The 15457-nt window shown below is 60.2% G+C and overlaps 1 protein-coding gene across 1 annotated transcript; it reads right to left on the bottom strand.

Moving 5' to 3' along the window:
* Positions 1–5492: 5492 nt before the first annotated feature.
* Bcam (basal cell adhesion molecule (Lutheran blood group)) lies at positions 5493–14426 on the bottom strand. The gene is made up of 15 exons (XM_003464566.5): positions 14269–14426; positions 12717–12838; positions 11835–12063; positions 11680–11747; positions 11406–11502; positions 11146–11328; positions 10523–10659; positions 10022–10178; positions 7569–7687; positions 7331–7472; positions 7054–7190; positions 6785–6929; positions 6551–6695; positions 6036–6153; positions 5493–5943 (listed from the first exon to the last, which is right to left on the bottom strand). The coding sequence occupies exons 1-15, from the start codon at positions 14348–14350 to the stop codon at positions 5938–5940; spliced, it is 1887 nt and encodes a 628-aa protein (XP_003464614.2). The 5' UTR covers positions 14351–14426; the 3' UTR covers positions 5493–5937.
* Between the last annotated feature and the right edge of the window lie 1031 nt (positions 14427–15457).

Genomic DNA, 15457 nt, shown 5'->3' with positions numbered 1-15457 from the left:
AGCGTTCGGGCCGCGTGCCGGGAGCCTCTTCGCCTACCCTGGTCCCTTTCCAGTCTCTTCCCTCACTCTGGGTGTCGTTGCATCGTTTCTTCTAGATTTCTCTCTGAGTGTCTCTGACATTATCTGTGTAGCTCCCTTCTGTGCGTCCCTGTTTCTGTCTGGGTCTTTCCCTTCTTGATGCCTCAGGGTTGCAGTCTCAGGTCTCTCTTTGTGTGTTTCTCCGTCGCTTGGTCCCGAGGTCTCTTTCCATCCCTTTGACTCTGTCTCGTTTCTCTGTCGTTCTGTCTCTTGCTGTGCCTGTGCCTCTGTTTCTCTCCGTGTCTCCGTCTCTGGTCAGTGACCCTCCCTCCCCGCGTCTCCGGTCCCCTCTCCCGCGCAGGGTCCGCACCCCCTCGTTCCCGCGGCCTCTGTTCTCGGGGCCGCCCGCCAGGGGGCAGCACAGACCGCGCCGCGCTCCGCCGGGCTGGCCAGGCCGGGGGCTGTCTCTCCCCGTGTCCTTGTCCCCCACTTCCCCAACGCCCCAACCTCCCCGCGTCTTCGTGTCGCGCTCTGACCCGGCCCCTTTGTCTCCCGCCGGCCCGCGCCTCCCCGCCCCCACCTGCTTCTCATATTCCTGGCCGCGGGGGTGGTAGCGAGGCCCGGGCCAGGGCTCCCCAGCCCTGAGACCCGGGGCCTCCAGGTGGGCGCGCGGTCGGGGCCTGGAGTCCGGGGGCTCCTTGCCCGAAGGCCCCCAGTCCCGGCCCGTTTCACCTGCCACACACCGGGCTCTCCTCCCAAAAGGGGAGGTCCCAGTTGCGCAGGCTCTGGCTGACCCGTGTCCAAAACTTAATAAAGGTACTGTTGATAAATATACTTAGCACTCACTGTGGGCGGGTGCTGTTCTCAACGCACTAGGCCTTTTTAAATTTTTTATTTATTTTTTGAGATAGGGTCTCCTATGTAGCTCAGGTTGGCCTCGAACCTCCTGGCTCAGGCTCCGGAGCACTGGGCTTGCAGGCGTGTGCCACCATGCTCAGCACTACAAGTGTGATCTCAACCCACACGGTACTTATGTGATAAAGAAACTGAGACACCGAGATATGACGCGCTTTGCCCCAAAGTCGGAGTTAGGAAAAGTCAGATGTGACTAGGAGGGTTTGGTGACACAAGCCTGCAAACACAGCTCTTTGGGAGCCTAAGGTAGGAGGATTACAAATTAGAGCCCAGCCTGGGCTCTTCGGGGAGATCCTGTGTCAAAGTAAAAGGAGGGATAGGGCTGTAGTTCAGTGGGAAGGTCCTAGATTCAGTTCCCAAAGCATGGGGGAGAGTGGCAGTTGCAGTGCTGACCCTGTGTAGGTGACTTGTCTTAGCTTATTCCTCCGAAGAGTCAGTCCCATGAATGGACCACTGTCACGTTCCCCATTTCACTGCAAGGAAGTAGCACGCTGGGATTTGGACCCGGATTTGGAACGGCTGTGCTCTCAGAGTCTGCTGTGTTCTCCAGGTAGGGAGCGTCTGAGGCTCTGCATGGGTGGACTCGAGGCCGCTGGACAAATAAGTGCATCGTGTAGACGCCATGCTGCTACTTTCTTTGCAAAACGCTGCCTGCTTGTGTGTTCTCTTTTGACCTAAGATTCTTAGGTCAGATTCTGTCCCTCGGAGTGGGAAGGTCCCCAGTCCAAGCCTCCACTCTTCTCTCCTGCCACCAAGTGGGCGGGGCAAGCCCAGAAAGAGCCCCAGGAGTGCAGGCTGGAGTCACACAGCCCCAGGTCATATGCAGAGCATTGCTACTTTGTTGACAAATGACTAGGTGGGTCCCATGCCTGGGGTGTCAATTTCCAGTGTCAAGGAGTCCCGGAGGCCGGAGGCTGCACTTGGCTGAAGAGCCCTCAACTCAAGAGATGTGGACACAGCTTCCCAAAGGGGCCTCCGAGGCCTCTCTGAGGCCTCTTTTCTGCGGGCACAGCTGCCCAGCCCCTGGCTATGCTTAGCACCTGAATCCCTCTGGGACAGAATGAACCTCGCCTGGCCTGCCTGGCCTGCACCAAACAGCGTTCTTTGTCCCTGGTTTTGGTCAAGGAATGGAAATGGATCTCGGCCTCTGGATCCAGCTATGCCTGAAGGTAGTCTGCCCAGTTATATAACTAAGTAGTTTGTCCCTTTTCACCTACATTTTTTTTTTTTTTTTTTTTTTTTTTGAGACAGGGTTCCACTATGCAGTTAAGGCTGGCCGCAAACTCACAGCGATCTCCTACCCAAATGCTGGGATTATAGGCCTGTGTCACCATGCCTGCCTGGCCATCAAACTCTACTAAGCTCCTCCTCCCCTCTTCTCTCTCTCTTTCTCTCTCTTTTTTTTTGCTGGGGTCATTTGCAAACTGATAAAATCTGTCCAATTTTGGGAGATTCCTGCAATTTCCCAAGGCAGGGAGAAGTGTGATTATGAACTTTTTCAGACTCTCTGGGCATGGTATCATAGGACGCAATCCCAGCACTGAAGATGCTGAAGCTTTGTTACAGTGGGGGACGTGGTGGAGGGATTCCCAGGAAGCCGGACCCAGCATGGCAGAAACGTAGTGGGTGTGTGTGAGGAGCAGTGTCTCCCTCCGAAGGTGCTGAGTGCCCGTGAGGCACAGCTCCCGGGAACTATGGGGAGTCACAGAAGGTTGCTGAAGGGGGAGGCTTGTTACAAACTTGTATAATAATAATAATATGGAGGGGGATGGGGATACAGCTCAGCAGCACAAGCACCTGCCTGGCAAGTACAGGGTCCTGAGTTCAATTCCAGGTACCAGAAAAAAAAGCCATGAAAAACAAAAATTTGGAGCACAGTGGAACAAGCTCCTGCCTGGCAAGTGCAAGGTTGTGAGTTGGATTCCTTCTTTTTTTTTTTTTTTTTTTTTTGTCTTTTTCCTTTTTATCGGTACCAGGGATCGAACTCACAACTGCCTGCTTGCAAGGCAGGCGCTTATGCCGCTGAGCTAAATCCCCAGCCCCGTGAGTTGGATTCCTGGTACCAATAAATAAATAATTTAATTTAATTATGTAAGGTATTCAATTTTGCTATATAAAGGACCAAAGAGCCACACAAAGGGAGAGATCGTGTCACAGATAGATGACACAAGGGAAGGATGGGACCTGAGACGCACAGTAGTCTCTCCTCTATGCATGGTTTTATTTACTGTTACAGTTTGGATCAAACCTGTCCCTCCCAAAGCCTCTTTAACGGGTGTGGTGGTGCACATTTCTAATCCCAGCGCTCAGGAGGCTGAGGCACAAGGACTGCCTCCAATTTGAGGCCCGCTGGGGCCACATAGTGGGGACGGTCTGAACTCCACAGGGAGAGCCTGTGTTTAGAGCTGGGCTTGGAAGGTGACTGAATTTTTTTTTTTTTTGCTTTTTCCTTTTTATTGGTACTGGGGATCGAACTCACGACTGCTTGCAAGGCAGGCGCTTATGCTGCTGAGCTAAATCCCCAGCCCCAGGTGACTGGATCTTGGATGCTAGCCTCTCCTGAACTGGTCATTGCTGAGCCCTGCTGAAGTGCTGTGGGGTTTGGGCTGCCAGAGGAGACGGTCACTGAGCTGCCCTTAGCCCGTGCGTCCCTCCCTCTGGCTCCTCCTTGCTCTCTGTGTCCAGTCCCCATGCAGGGCGCAGCTTCCTCTGGTGTGCTCCTCCACAGTGATGGTCCTGCCTTGGGGTCAGCACCATGGACTGACACCGTGGAAACCTTCCAACCTTCCTCCTCGAAGCTGTGTCACTGGAAGTGTCTTTAGTCGCACCGCTGTTGGCGGCCTCAGTGCCCTGAATTTTTTCTAGCCTTTACCTTCCATGGTCATTTTGATTGGGGAAAGAGCTAGAAGTTGCACAGTGCCAGATGCAGTAAGTGACAGATACACAGGGGTGTTTTTGTGAGCCCCTCTGCTGGGTCACTGTATTTCTTAATCACATTTTATAAAGACCGTTGTGAAAGAAGCTTCTAGAAGGCTGCAGAAAGTGGTGAGAAGGATGGCATAAGTGTGTCTTGTGAAGAAGTGAAGGAGGGAGTGGTTTGAAGTTACGAACTCTTTTACTGTAATAGAAATTTTTGAGGCAGGGTTTTGCTGTGTAGCCCAGGTCGGCCTTGAACTCACAGCAATACTCCTGCCTCAGCCTCCCAAGTGCCAGGATTACAGGTTATAATTATTTATTTATTTGTGGCTTTTGTCTCGTTTTGAGACAGGGTCTTGCCATGTAGTCTAGTCTGGTCTTGAACTCATCATGAGGCCCAGGCTGGCCTTTACCACCCTCCTGCCTCAGCCTGCTGAGTGTTGGGATTATGGGCATGCGGCACCATGCCCGGCTGTAATAAGAAAGGAATATAGAGGATGGCCTTGTCCCTGCAACTGGAGATTAGGGGCAGCTGCACTACCCTGCTTCCACAGCCCTAGGCCCTCAGCACTGCGGAGCCCTCTAGGGGCCAGTACGGGACCTGTCCCATAGGATGCCGCGGAACCTGGGCTCAGGAGATAAAGTTGCCCGGGCCAGGGGCAAGGCCGTGCCACGGGTGCCCACACTTTCTGCCCACCCCCGTGCTAGTGTGGTGCTGCTTGCCTGTGTCTCTCCTTGGTTCTTCTGTAATTGTCTCTCCCAGACTGGCCCAGAATTCCAGCTGATCCTCCTGCCTCAATCTCCTGAGCCCTAGGATTACAGGTGAGCACCCACACACTCAGCCCCAGTTTGTGGAGCCTCTGTCCCCGTTAATCTTTGTCTTCTCTCAGGGCTTCCAGGCTCATCCCTCCTCCCACCCTCCCCACGTCTCTCTCGCTCTCTTTTCTTTTTTTGGTATCAGAAATGGAAGCCAGGTTGGGCTCAATCACTGAGCCATCCCTGGGCCCTTTTTAATTTTAAGGTAGGCTCTGCCCGCACCACTGCCTAAGACTCGAAGGTGAGATCCTCCTGACTCAGCCTCCTTCGAGGCTGGGATTACAGGTATGTACCATCGCACCCAGTTTTTTCTGTCCCTCTTTCAAACTTCTCTTCCTCAGTCTCAGTCCTGTCTCCTCCCTGTGGCCAGGCCCCTCACATGGCTCACTTCTTCTCCCAGAGAATCCTCAGCTGCAGGGTCTCTGACCTCCGGAGAGAGAGGAGGCTGCCCACCCACATTCCTACCAGCCTCAAGGCAGAGAAACAGAGAGGGAGGGAGGGAGGAGAGGTGGGGGAGAGGGAGAGAGAGTGCGAGCCTCCCCTCCCAGCTCAGCTCCCTCGGGGCTCAGAGGGTAGGAATGTTTCCTTAAGGGGAGAGCACCCCAGCACCCCTTCCCATGCAGGCCTGGCTTCTGGTTCTCAGGGCCCAGGCTGGCGGCTCTCACACTGGGCATCTCTCCCTTCACCCTGGGCAGCTGAGTCACCTCTACACCCTCGCTCTGTCCCTCTCTGCTCTTTCTCTCCATGACATCAGGCTTCTCCCAAGGCAGGGAGAGGCACCTGCACCTCCTGGCCTTCCCTGCCCTCAGGGAGCTCTGGCCACCGGATGGTGTCCAAGTGACAGACAGCATTTATTCCAGAATCCAGTGTCCACATATAAGGGCCGGGGGAGAGGGTGGGTGGGGGATCCAGTGTCAGACTGTGTAGCAGGACTCAGGTGGGGGACCCGTTTGGGGAGGAGGTAAAAATAGCCCCGGCCAGCGACCCTCCTCCGGCCCTGTCCCAGGCCGGCCCGGGCTTGGGTCCAGGAGCTATTCTGGGGCCTGGGAGAGTGACACTCCCTGAAGGAAGGCCCCCTCCCGGCCCCCCACCCTCCCCGCCCCCTCCCGGAGGCCAGGCCGGGTGGGCGGAGGGTCCCTGCCCGGCAGCAGAGGAAGGAAGGGAGGGACTGGCCCAGCTGGCCAGGCTGGAGGAGGGGCGCAGCGCAGGCTGGTGCTCCGGTGGTGCCCACAGCTCGAGGTCGGTGCCTGGAGCCTCCTAGGCGTCTTAGGCTCAGCACTGCGGAGTAAACGGGTGACTCAGCCTGCAGCCACGAGGCTGTCCACATGCCCGGTGGGCTCCCTGTCCCCACAGGCCCGGCCCTCACTCACCTCATCTCTGAAAGCCCCGCTGCTACTGCGGGCTCCTCCCCCGGCCCCGCCCGAGAGAAGGCCAGTGTGCTCTGGCCGCTCAGACCCGGGCCGACCCAGCTCGGGCTCCCCAGGCGGCCTGCAGGGACAGAGAGGCGAGAGTGGCATGTTGGATGGGGAAGGGGCCCCACCGGCAATGGGACAGGGGTGGGGTGGAGTCAGAAGATGGTGATGGCGTTGGGGACGACAGGAAAGGAAGCCTAGGGTGATAGGAGACTGGGTGGGGTATGGGGTCAATGGGGCGGGTCTGAGGGTGGTCCTGGGATGGGGCTGGGGTGCCGCTGGGGAAGCTGGTGACAGGCTGGGACAGAGGCTGCAGTGGTGTTGGGGATGCTTGGTGGGAATGAGGAGGAGGAGAAGGTGCGGGTGGGATGAGGCCTGGGGGCGGAGCTGGGGTCAGGCTGGAGGGCTGGGGTCCAGACGCCACCAGGACTGAGATCAGTGTTGGGGCTGGGTGGGAGATGATGGCCACTCACGGGGTCCCCTTCTCTCTGCGGCGGCAGCAGGCTGAGCGTCCTTTACGTCGCATGCAGTAAAAGGCGGCAACCACGAGTAGCAGGAGGCCCACGCTGATGGCCACCGCCATGACGGCCACTCCGGCCTGAGCGGTCTGGGGGGCCACTGCAGGGGCAGCAGAGGGGCTTCAGTGTGAGGCAGGTCCCGGGCAGCACTGTGTCCAACTCCTCGGTCGGTGCCTCTGCGTCACTCACCCTTGCCAAAGTGGAAGACGTGGCGGAGGCGCCCGTGGGAGTTGGTGGCCTCGCAGGAGACGCCCTCTCGGCCCAGGGCGCTGGTCACTCGCAGGGTCAGCGAGCTGCTCGTCCAGCCCTGTCCGCTGTGGGCCTGCTCTGCCGGCTGTGGAGGCTCGGGTCAGGCACACAGGGGGATCAAGGGCTTGGGATACAGGCAGAGGTGGGAAGGCTGGTGTGGGGCAGGGTCCCTGCAGCAGGTGGAGGGGCCTGGAGAGGACGGCCCTTACCTGGTCGCCTTGCAGGCTCCAGGTGAGTTTGGGCTCCGGGTAGCCACGTGTGGAGCAGATGAGCTCGACCTGGTCCCCTTCTGTCCAGCTGCCCTCGGCCTTGGGCTCCAGTTCCTTAGCCCTTAACTCTGGCGACCCTGTAGGCCAGGGACAAGGTGTGCAGGAGTCACACAGAGGAAGGGACAGCAGGAGAGAGGAAGGGAGGAGCACAGAGAGCCTGGCCTTCTCGGCCCCCGACCCACCGGCCATCCCTACCCAGCCGTCCTGCACCCCGAACCTTGGACCAGCAGCTTGAAGCTCTGGGTGCGGCTGAGGAGGGGGACACTGGGCACCGAGGCCTCGCACACGTAGGTGCCGGCGGAATCGAAGGTGAAGGGGCCGAGCGACAGTGTGGGTCCATCCTCCAGAGGGACCGAGTCCTGGAGGGGAGGGGATAGGAAGGAGGACAGGGCGTGAGCCTTGTGGGTGGGCGAGGGAGTGCAGGTGGGGGTCAGCAGGGCTTCCCTCCTGCCCACCTTGGTCCATCGCAGGGCAGGTGTGGGCTGAGCCTGAGTGGAGCAGGTCACGGCTGTGCGGCTGCTGTTGAGGAACACGGAGAGCTCCTTCCCCGTGCTGAGCTCCGGGGGGTCCAGGTCTGCAGGAGGGGACAGGGCATCAGCTTCCCCAGCCCTGGGCCTGGGTCCTCTCCAGGGCTGGCAAACATCAAGGGACAACTGTCCATTTGAGGAAGTCTCCATGTCCCATGCAGGACCTGGAGCCCAAATCCAGGTGTCGAACTCCAAGATACACCTGTGCCCGCCCCTGCTTCCCTGGCTGAGGAGCCCCAGTTAATGGGTGACCCGGGCAGGGGCACAGGGGAAGCTGTTTCTTCTCTCAGTGCTGGGGATGGAACGCGGGCGGGCCTTGCACCTGCGTGAACAGCCTCCTCTCACCTTGGGCTTCTGCCCAGAACTTTGCTTCTCCACATCTTGCCACATCTGTTAGTTCTCTGTTCTTTCTGTCTTGAAGATCCACCCCGGGACTGCTCTACTCCCAGCCCTCTTTCATTTGTATTTCGAGACAGGAATTTTGCTAAATTGCTCAGGCTGGGCTCTGATTATTTCTTTTATGACTTTATTTGCAGGCTGGGATTTAGCTTAGCAGTGTGAGCGCTTGCCTGGCAAGCGTGAGCTTGTGAGTTCGATCCCTGGTACCAAAAAAAAAAAAAAAAAAAAAAAATTTTGCCCAAGACTATTTGCTGTGCCTTCCAGATGGCTTCCCTGCTTCCTTCCATCACTGGTCCCCTGGATCTGACAGTCCTGACAACCTCCTGTCATCTACCCTCACTCACCTGCTCTCACCTCATCCTCCATGGGGCTTAAAAACTGTGCAGTGGCTCTCAAGTCCCCTGGCATCAGGGCCCAAGGCCTCTAGCAGCCTGCAAGCCCTGGCTGGCCTGGCACTGGCCCACCTGTTGGAAACTCTGGCCTCTCCTCTTGGCTGGGCCCCAGGGAGCCTTTGTGCTCTCTCTCCCAAGTCCTGAGAGCAGGGTGTGCCCCGGGCCCTGCACCTGTTCAGTCCTCCTGCAGCTTCCCCTGCCCTTTGCCTACCCTGACAGTTCATCTGCTGCCCCTGTGGCAGAGGCCTCCCTGACCCCTACTGTGGACAGCACTCCCTCCCCGAACTGCAGGATGGATTCCCCCAGCTGCTGCGGCAGCTGCCAGCCTGCAGCTGTTGTCCCTCTGGAAACTGCCCCAGCTGCACTGCCCCTCACCCCAGCTGGGGACACCCAGGAAGGGCTGTTCCAGCATCCGAGACCCCTGCGGGACCCACCAGGCCTTCACTGGTCTGTGGTGGAGCTTCTTCCCCTGCCCGCCCTTGCTCTGTCACCTCCCTCAGCTAGTGGATGTAGCCCCAAGGGGCTCCCTGAAAGCTTTCTAACCGCAAGAGCCTGCTCTGGGCTGCTCCAGGCCAGTCTCAGCTCAGTGTAACGGCTTGCTTAAGAGTCAGCATCTGGCTCCCTGCCATAGGGGGAGGGGATGGGGCTGTCTGTTCACAGGTGCATCCCGATTCCTGCCGCAGAGTCTACCCGTTTGGGGTGTGAAGGAAGAGGCAGAGGAGGAGGAAGAGAAACAAAGCTTTTACCCTGCACATTCAACTAGAAGGCTTCTTAGAAAGCTAGATCCACCAGCCAGGTGCTGCCTTGCACCCTTAATCCCATATACTTGGGAGGCTGAGGCAGGAGAACCACCGAAGTTCAATGCTACCTGAGTCACTTATCAAGACCTTGTCACAAGTAATCCTAGCACTCAGGAGGCCGAGGCAGGAGGATTGCCACAAGTTCGAAGCAAGCCTGAGCTACATAGTCTGGACCAGCCGTACTACATATTGAGACTCTGTCTCATTAAAATAAATAAATAAATAAATAAATAAAAATAAGGCCTTGTGTCAAAATTTAACAAATTAAAATAAAATTTTAAAAGGCTGTCGGTGTGTAGCAGAGCATTTACCTAGCAAGCAGGAGGCCCTGAGTTCCATGCCAGTACTAATACAAGAGAAAAATTGGAAACGGAGAGGAAGAAGGAGGAGGAGGAGGAGGAAGAGATGGAGAAAAAGGAAGAGGAACCCAGAATCCAGGTTACAAATGCACAGTAACAAGGAGGGGACCCAGGCAGGGGTGAAGAGAGGGGTTTGGGGTGGAGGCGGCAGCGTTTTTGGGTGGAAGGAAGGGTCCACTTGGGCAGTGCTGGCCGGCGGGCCTTGGGAGCTGTGGAGAGAGACCTTGTGCCTTCTGGGGAGCCATGGCAGGTTCTAGGTGGGGCGGCTCAGGAAAGCTCTCTGGAGGTCTCACTGGGATCCGAGGAGGGGAGAGGGCAGACACACAGAAAGCAGGCAGGTGCTGCCAGGAGCCGGGCCAGGATTCGAGGGACCTGAAGGGCAGGGCTAGGGCTGCAAGGGGTGCACAGGGCAGGCCCCCCAGGGTGCTCACAGGCCACTTTCAGCCTGAGCGTCTGGCTGAGCAGCACATCCTCCGCGGCGTCAAAGTCTTCCACCCGGCAGCCATAGGTCCCACTCTGGTTGCGGTTCACGCGCTCCAGGGTCAGCTTCCCCTCCAGGTTTGTGCTCAGCACGTTTTCCTGCGTGTCCTGGACCAGAGGTGACAGGCCAGGCTGAGGGGCCACCCTGGCCCAGAGAGGATACACCAAGTCAGGGAACACTGGGCCAGGACACATCGTACTCCAGTCAGGGCTCGGGGGTCACCGAGCTGGGCACCGAGCTGGCTCAGCAGGACTCTAAAGCCTGGGCCAGAAGTCCTTTAGCTCCTGGTCACCACCCTAGGCGGAAACCACCCAGACCCCAGGGACAGGGGATGGCGCACAGTGGCACATGTGCCCAGCATGCTCCAAGCCCTGGGTTGCCAAAAATTAGCAGCTGGTGCCATTGAGCATGTCGTGGAGGCAAGGGCTGGGGAGGGACCGGGGTGTGTCACCTGCAGGTGGAAAAACATGTACTCTGGATTGGGGCTGCCGTCACCCTCACAGAGCAGCTGGACGGAGTCACCCTCGCGCACCCAGCCCTCCGAGGTGGATGGGCTGCCCAGCCAGAGACGCACATGTTCCGTGGGATCTGTGGAGAAGGGCAGAAAAAACGGAGGGGTGGGGGAGAGAATGGGGTGTCACCACTGGGGAGGGGGCGATGGGCCTAAGGTACCGGGTCAGCCCTGCTGACTCCGGGAGGCTGCGGGTGGTCAAGGTTACAGGTCATGTGTCAAGGCTCAGCTTCCTGTCCATTCTGAGAGTGGACCCCAGCAGCCTGAGGTGGACATGGGCTGAGGGGGCAGCTCAGAGTTTGAGGTCACGGAGGGTCAGTGTGTGATTTGGGGCCAGATGTCCTAGAGGGGCTGGACTTGGTAGGAACGTATGTGGGATAGGATGGGGCTTGCACTACCATGGGAGGTCAGAGGTCAGAGGTCAGAGGTCAGCAGCCAGAGCAGCACACACACTGCCTCCAAACCTGGAGTGTGAGGCTGTTTTGGCTCGCTTGGGGGTGCTGGGCATCAGGGAGGCCTGGCTCCAGCCAGGGTGACAGCCCCTTCTCTCCCCCGGCACTCACAGTGCACGGTGAGATTGAAGGCAGGGCTGTCCAGACGGCCGTGGCGGTCCCCGGGCAGGCTGTACTGAGCGGCACAGTGGAAGCTGGCATTCCGGTCGGCCTTTCGGACCCGCAGGTAGAGGGTGCTGGAGAGGGACAGCAGGCCGGAGGCCTCCCGGACTGTGCGGATGGTCATATACCCCTCTTGGAGAGAAGCAGCGGCATCAGTCAGGCCCCGGCACCACCCACCCCGGCCCAGGTCTGGCTGCCCCGGAGCTCACCCTCATTCATCTCCACGGGCACCTCCAGGAGCCGCCCGTTCCGGTACCAGGTGATCTGCGGGGCCGGGTTCCCATTCCGGCTGCTGCAGGTGGCGACCTGAGGCACACAGGGGCGTGGCCCTGGGCGGTGAGCCAGAACTCTAAAGTCTGGGTCCCCTCACCCGAAAGCAGAAGTCAGGACCCCAGGACTCCATTCCTCAGGCCAAGAGGCCCAGGAGCCTTCGCCTCCAACCCCACCTCCCGGCGCTGGAATCCAGGTCGGTCCCCAAGGTACCTGTGAGGCACTGTCCATCACGGACAGCGTCCCCCCGTTGGGGAGCACCTCGGTGGCCTCTGGTTGGGCTGCGGGGGATGATGTTCATGTCAGGAGCCCCTTCTCACCTCACCTCACCTGCCCCGCGCCCCTCAGGGCTCCCTGGGGATACTCACCAAATACCCGGAGCCTGGAGGTGGCTTCTGCCGTGCCAGCAGCCCCAGCTGTCACCACGCACAGGTAGTCCCGCTCATCGGCCACCTGGGCCTCGGCCAGCACCAGGCTCCCCTGGGGGTCCAGCTGGTAAGGGGGACTCCGGCCCTGAGGCTCATGCACCACGCGATGCAGCTCGGAGCCTTGCTGCTCAGCCGAGGCCAGGCGGCGACGGACCCCAGAGCGCTCCATCTGGGGACAGCAAGGCCAGGGCCAGGTGTCAGGCCATTGCTCCATGCCCAGTAGTCTGTCTCCCTCTGGTCTTTTCTTTCTGGTATCCCGGGTCTGGCTCTGCCTCCTGATACCCTCTTACCTGACTGTCCCTAGCCCTGCCACCTCCCATCCAGTCCCTGTTCTTGATTTTTCCTCCCTGCCCTTTTTTTTTTTTTTTTGAGACAGGGTCTTGTGATACAGTTCAGGCTGTACCTGAACTCTCTATGTACCCCAGGCTGGTGTTGTGCTCAATGAAATCCTTCTGCATCAGCCTCCCGAGTGAGTGTTGAATTACAGGTACATGCCACCATGCCTGGCTCCATATCCTTTTTTCTGCAGTTCATTCTGTTCCCTGTCTGTTCCTCTGCCTGGTCTCTCATGTCCTCCCCGCTGTGATCCCTTTGTGGTCTTTCTCCCAAGAGAATTGTAAAGGAGAACTTCAGTCATTGTCAGCTCCGCCCCACACCTGGGACCTTGGAGACTCCCTTCCTCTCATTGGGCCTCCAGTCACCCATCTGTGAAGCAGAAACGCTGCAGGACGGCCTCTCCCTCTGCCCAGCTCTGTGGAGGGCGTGATGGGGGCGACAGCATCCGCCTGGGCGACCTATGCCAACAGTCAGTCTCGCACTCACCAGGAACCACTCCAGCACAAAGTGGTCGGGCTTCTTCGAGGGGGTGCAGCTCAGGGTGACGCGCTCTCCCCGCATCACCTCCACCAGAGGGGGCACAGACACGTGCATCTCGGCCCGGACACCTGGGGACAGCGAATGAGCTCCCTCCTACTGCCACCAGCAAGAGGGTCCTCCAGGCTCACCCTCCTCCTTCAGACTCAGACCCTTGCTCTCTCCCTTCTCATCTCCGCACCCCACACTCCAGCCTTTCTCCCGTCTCTCCCTTGCAGGCCAGGCTCCCCTAGCGCTGTGCGGGACCTGGTGGTCTTTGCTCCTTGTCCTGGGGTAGGGCTGCTGCCTTCACCCCTAGCTTCTCCCACTGGAGCAAACACCTCTGCAGGCCCAGTCCCTGCCTCGCCCACCCCTCTATCTGTCTGTCTCTCCTGGCTCCTGGAGCTGCCCTGCTCTCTCATGCGTGGGGCCTGGGCTGTGGGCTGTGGCTGGGCCTGGAGCTGAGGGCTGAGGCGGATGGGTGTGTGGGGTGGTGAGGGGGGACAGGGCTGGGCAGGTTTCAGGAATGTGGGAGGGGAAGGCTGGCTGAGACCTGCCCTGGCTGGCAGCAGAGACCCCTGGGCGCCCCCTGTCTCCCCTTTAATAGAGCTAGGAGGTAAGGTGAGTCACCCTGGCTCTGGTCAGAGCTGAAGCTAGGATCCGGGACCTGGGGAGGAGGAGGTTGAGGGCCTGGACTCCTGCCGCCTGCCGGCCCGAGAGGCTGGGTCCTCACCCTTGGCAGACAGTGAAATCACCACACTGTACCCTCTGGGCACCACTCTCGGCTCTAAGAACCTCCCTTCCCTGCCCTGCCCCGCCCCACCCGCCCTGCCCAGCCAGGCTCCGGGAGGGGGGACCATTATTTACCCCGCTCCGGATTCCTGGCCACTCTCCTCTGGCCCCAGGGGAGCGGCCATGGGGCCAGGCTGGTGGCCCTGCTGGGTCTGGGCCGAAGGCCGCAGAGGAAAAAGGCAGAGATGCCCCTTCTCTTCCCCAGTCCCTTTGGAGTCCCTGTCCCTGTCCCCGGGCCTCCTCCCTCTCGCCACCGTGCAGGTGCGCGCGCTGTTGCAGGGCCCCAGGAAGGGGGCACTGTCACTCGGAAACGCGCTGCTCCACCGTCCCCGCAGGGCCGGGACTCCGGCCCTTTCCAGGCGAGGTGGGCTCTCTGGGGAGCCGGACTCTGAATTCCGCGGGGGAAACTCTCACACTGTAGGAACCGCGGGCAGGGCCCGCAGCGGAGCTTTGCTGGCGCGCGGGGGGGGGGGGCAGCTCCCGCAAAACTTGAGAACCTCGGAGCGGGGACAGTCCGGGGGTTTTGGTCCCAGGGCACCTAGGGGAAGCCCCTTGGGGACCTGGACTCTTGGGTCTGAGAAAGGAGGGGCGGTGGGCCCAGACTGCAGCGTCCTGCGTGGGCAAGGGGCACGCGGGTGGCTCCGGCTGACCCACGCCGCGGCGTGCCCAGCTCGCCCGTGCTCCCTCGCCGGGGTCCCCCCGCGGCCCGCCCCGCTCGGCCCGCGCCTACCTGGCTGCGCCGCCAGCAGGAGCACCAGCCACAGCAGCCGCGGGGCCCTGCGCAGCCCTGCGCGCGCGTCCGGGGGCTCCATGTTCGCGCGGCGGCGGCGACTGAGCCGGGTGAGGCTGAGCCGCGCCGGGCAGCCAGGCTCCGCCCAGCCCGGGAGCGCGGCCAGCACCGCCCACCGCCCGGGCGGACCGCCCAGCCGCGCGACCTGCCCCGCGCCGTGCCCCCGCCCGCCGCCCCGAGTGTCCTCGCGCTGGACACCCCTGCGGGCAGCCGGGTCCCCAGCGGCCGCGGCTCGGCCCGTCACTCTGGCTCGGAGCCCTGCAGACTCCTCCCCGCCGAGGCAGGTGAGGGGGCTCCGGTCCTGGGCAGCGACCGGCTAGTGACCTTCGAGGGACCCGCGCGTGTCTTATCTCTGATGGCCTCTGTCTGCTGCCAGGTCCACCTGCGGCCGATGGCCGGCGTGGCGTGGGGTGCCCTCGCCTGCTCTCTCCCCGGCCCGCCCTCTCTTCCCCCATCCAGGGAATCCAAGGAATGTCACCCCCCTTTCTCCTTCGTCCTCCTCTTCATTCCCACCCCACCTTGGGGGAGGGGAAGAGAAGGCGGCTGGCTGGGGCAGGTGAGTGGAGCGGGAGGAGGGCCGGCCACTGGTTGAAAGGAAGGGTCACAGGTCACCTGAAGGGGTCACTGAGCAGGCTGCTCAAGTCTCCTCACAAGCCGGGTCAGACTGCTGGCTGGAGCTGGGGGAGGGAGGCACTCATTAGCCGGGAGAAGCCAACCCAGGACACTGGTCAGAATGGGAGGGGAGGGGTCGCTGCTCACACCGGAGAGATCCCTTAGGTCTTTGATCAGCCTGGGGGGGGGGGGTCACCTGTAAAACCAGGGTCCCCTGGAGCCTGGCTTTGCCTGTCGGCCCACAGGGAACGCTTAGATTACAGCCAGACTGGTCAAGTCACTCTATCCACTGATCACACAGGAGAGCAATTGTTAAGCTCAGAAAGGTGACCTTTGACAGTCTGCACAGCGCTGCCTCCTCCTCCAGGAAGCCCTCTTTTGGGATCCTCCTGCTGCTCCCCAGCCCCAGCTCTGCACACCCTGGGGAGGCCCTGTCTGAGGACGGCTCTGCACACCCTGGGAGCCTCTGCAAGGCGGAGGGCTGCTTAGGCATCGTGGTGTTCCGGGTGCCACCTAG

The sequence above is a fragment of the Cavia porcellus genome, unplaced genomic scaffold, assembly GCF_034190915.1.
Source record: "Cavia porcellus strain 051 isolate PalLab524CR breed Dunkin Hartley unplaced genomic scaffold, mCavPor4.1 scaffold_7, whole genome shotgun sequence".
In the NCBI taxonomy this organism is placed as follows: Eukaryota; Metazoa; Chordata; class Mammalia; order Rodentia; family Caviidae; genus Cavia; species Cavia porcellus.
Note: the sequence above shows the minus strand (reverse complement) of the source record. Positions and strands in the feature narration are given on the sequence as shown.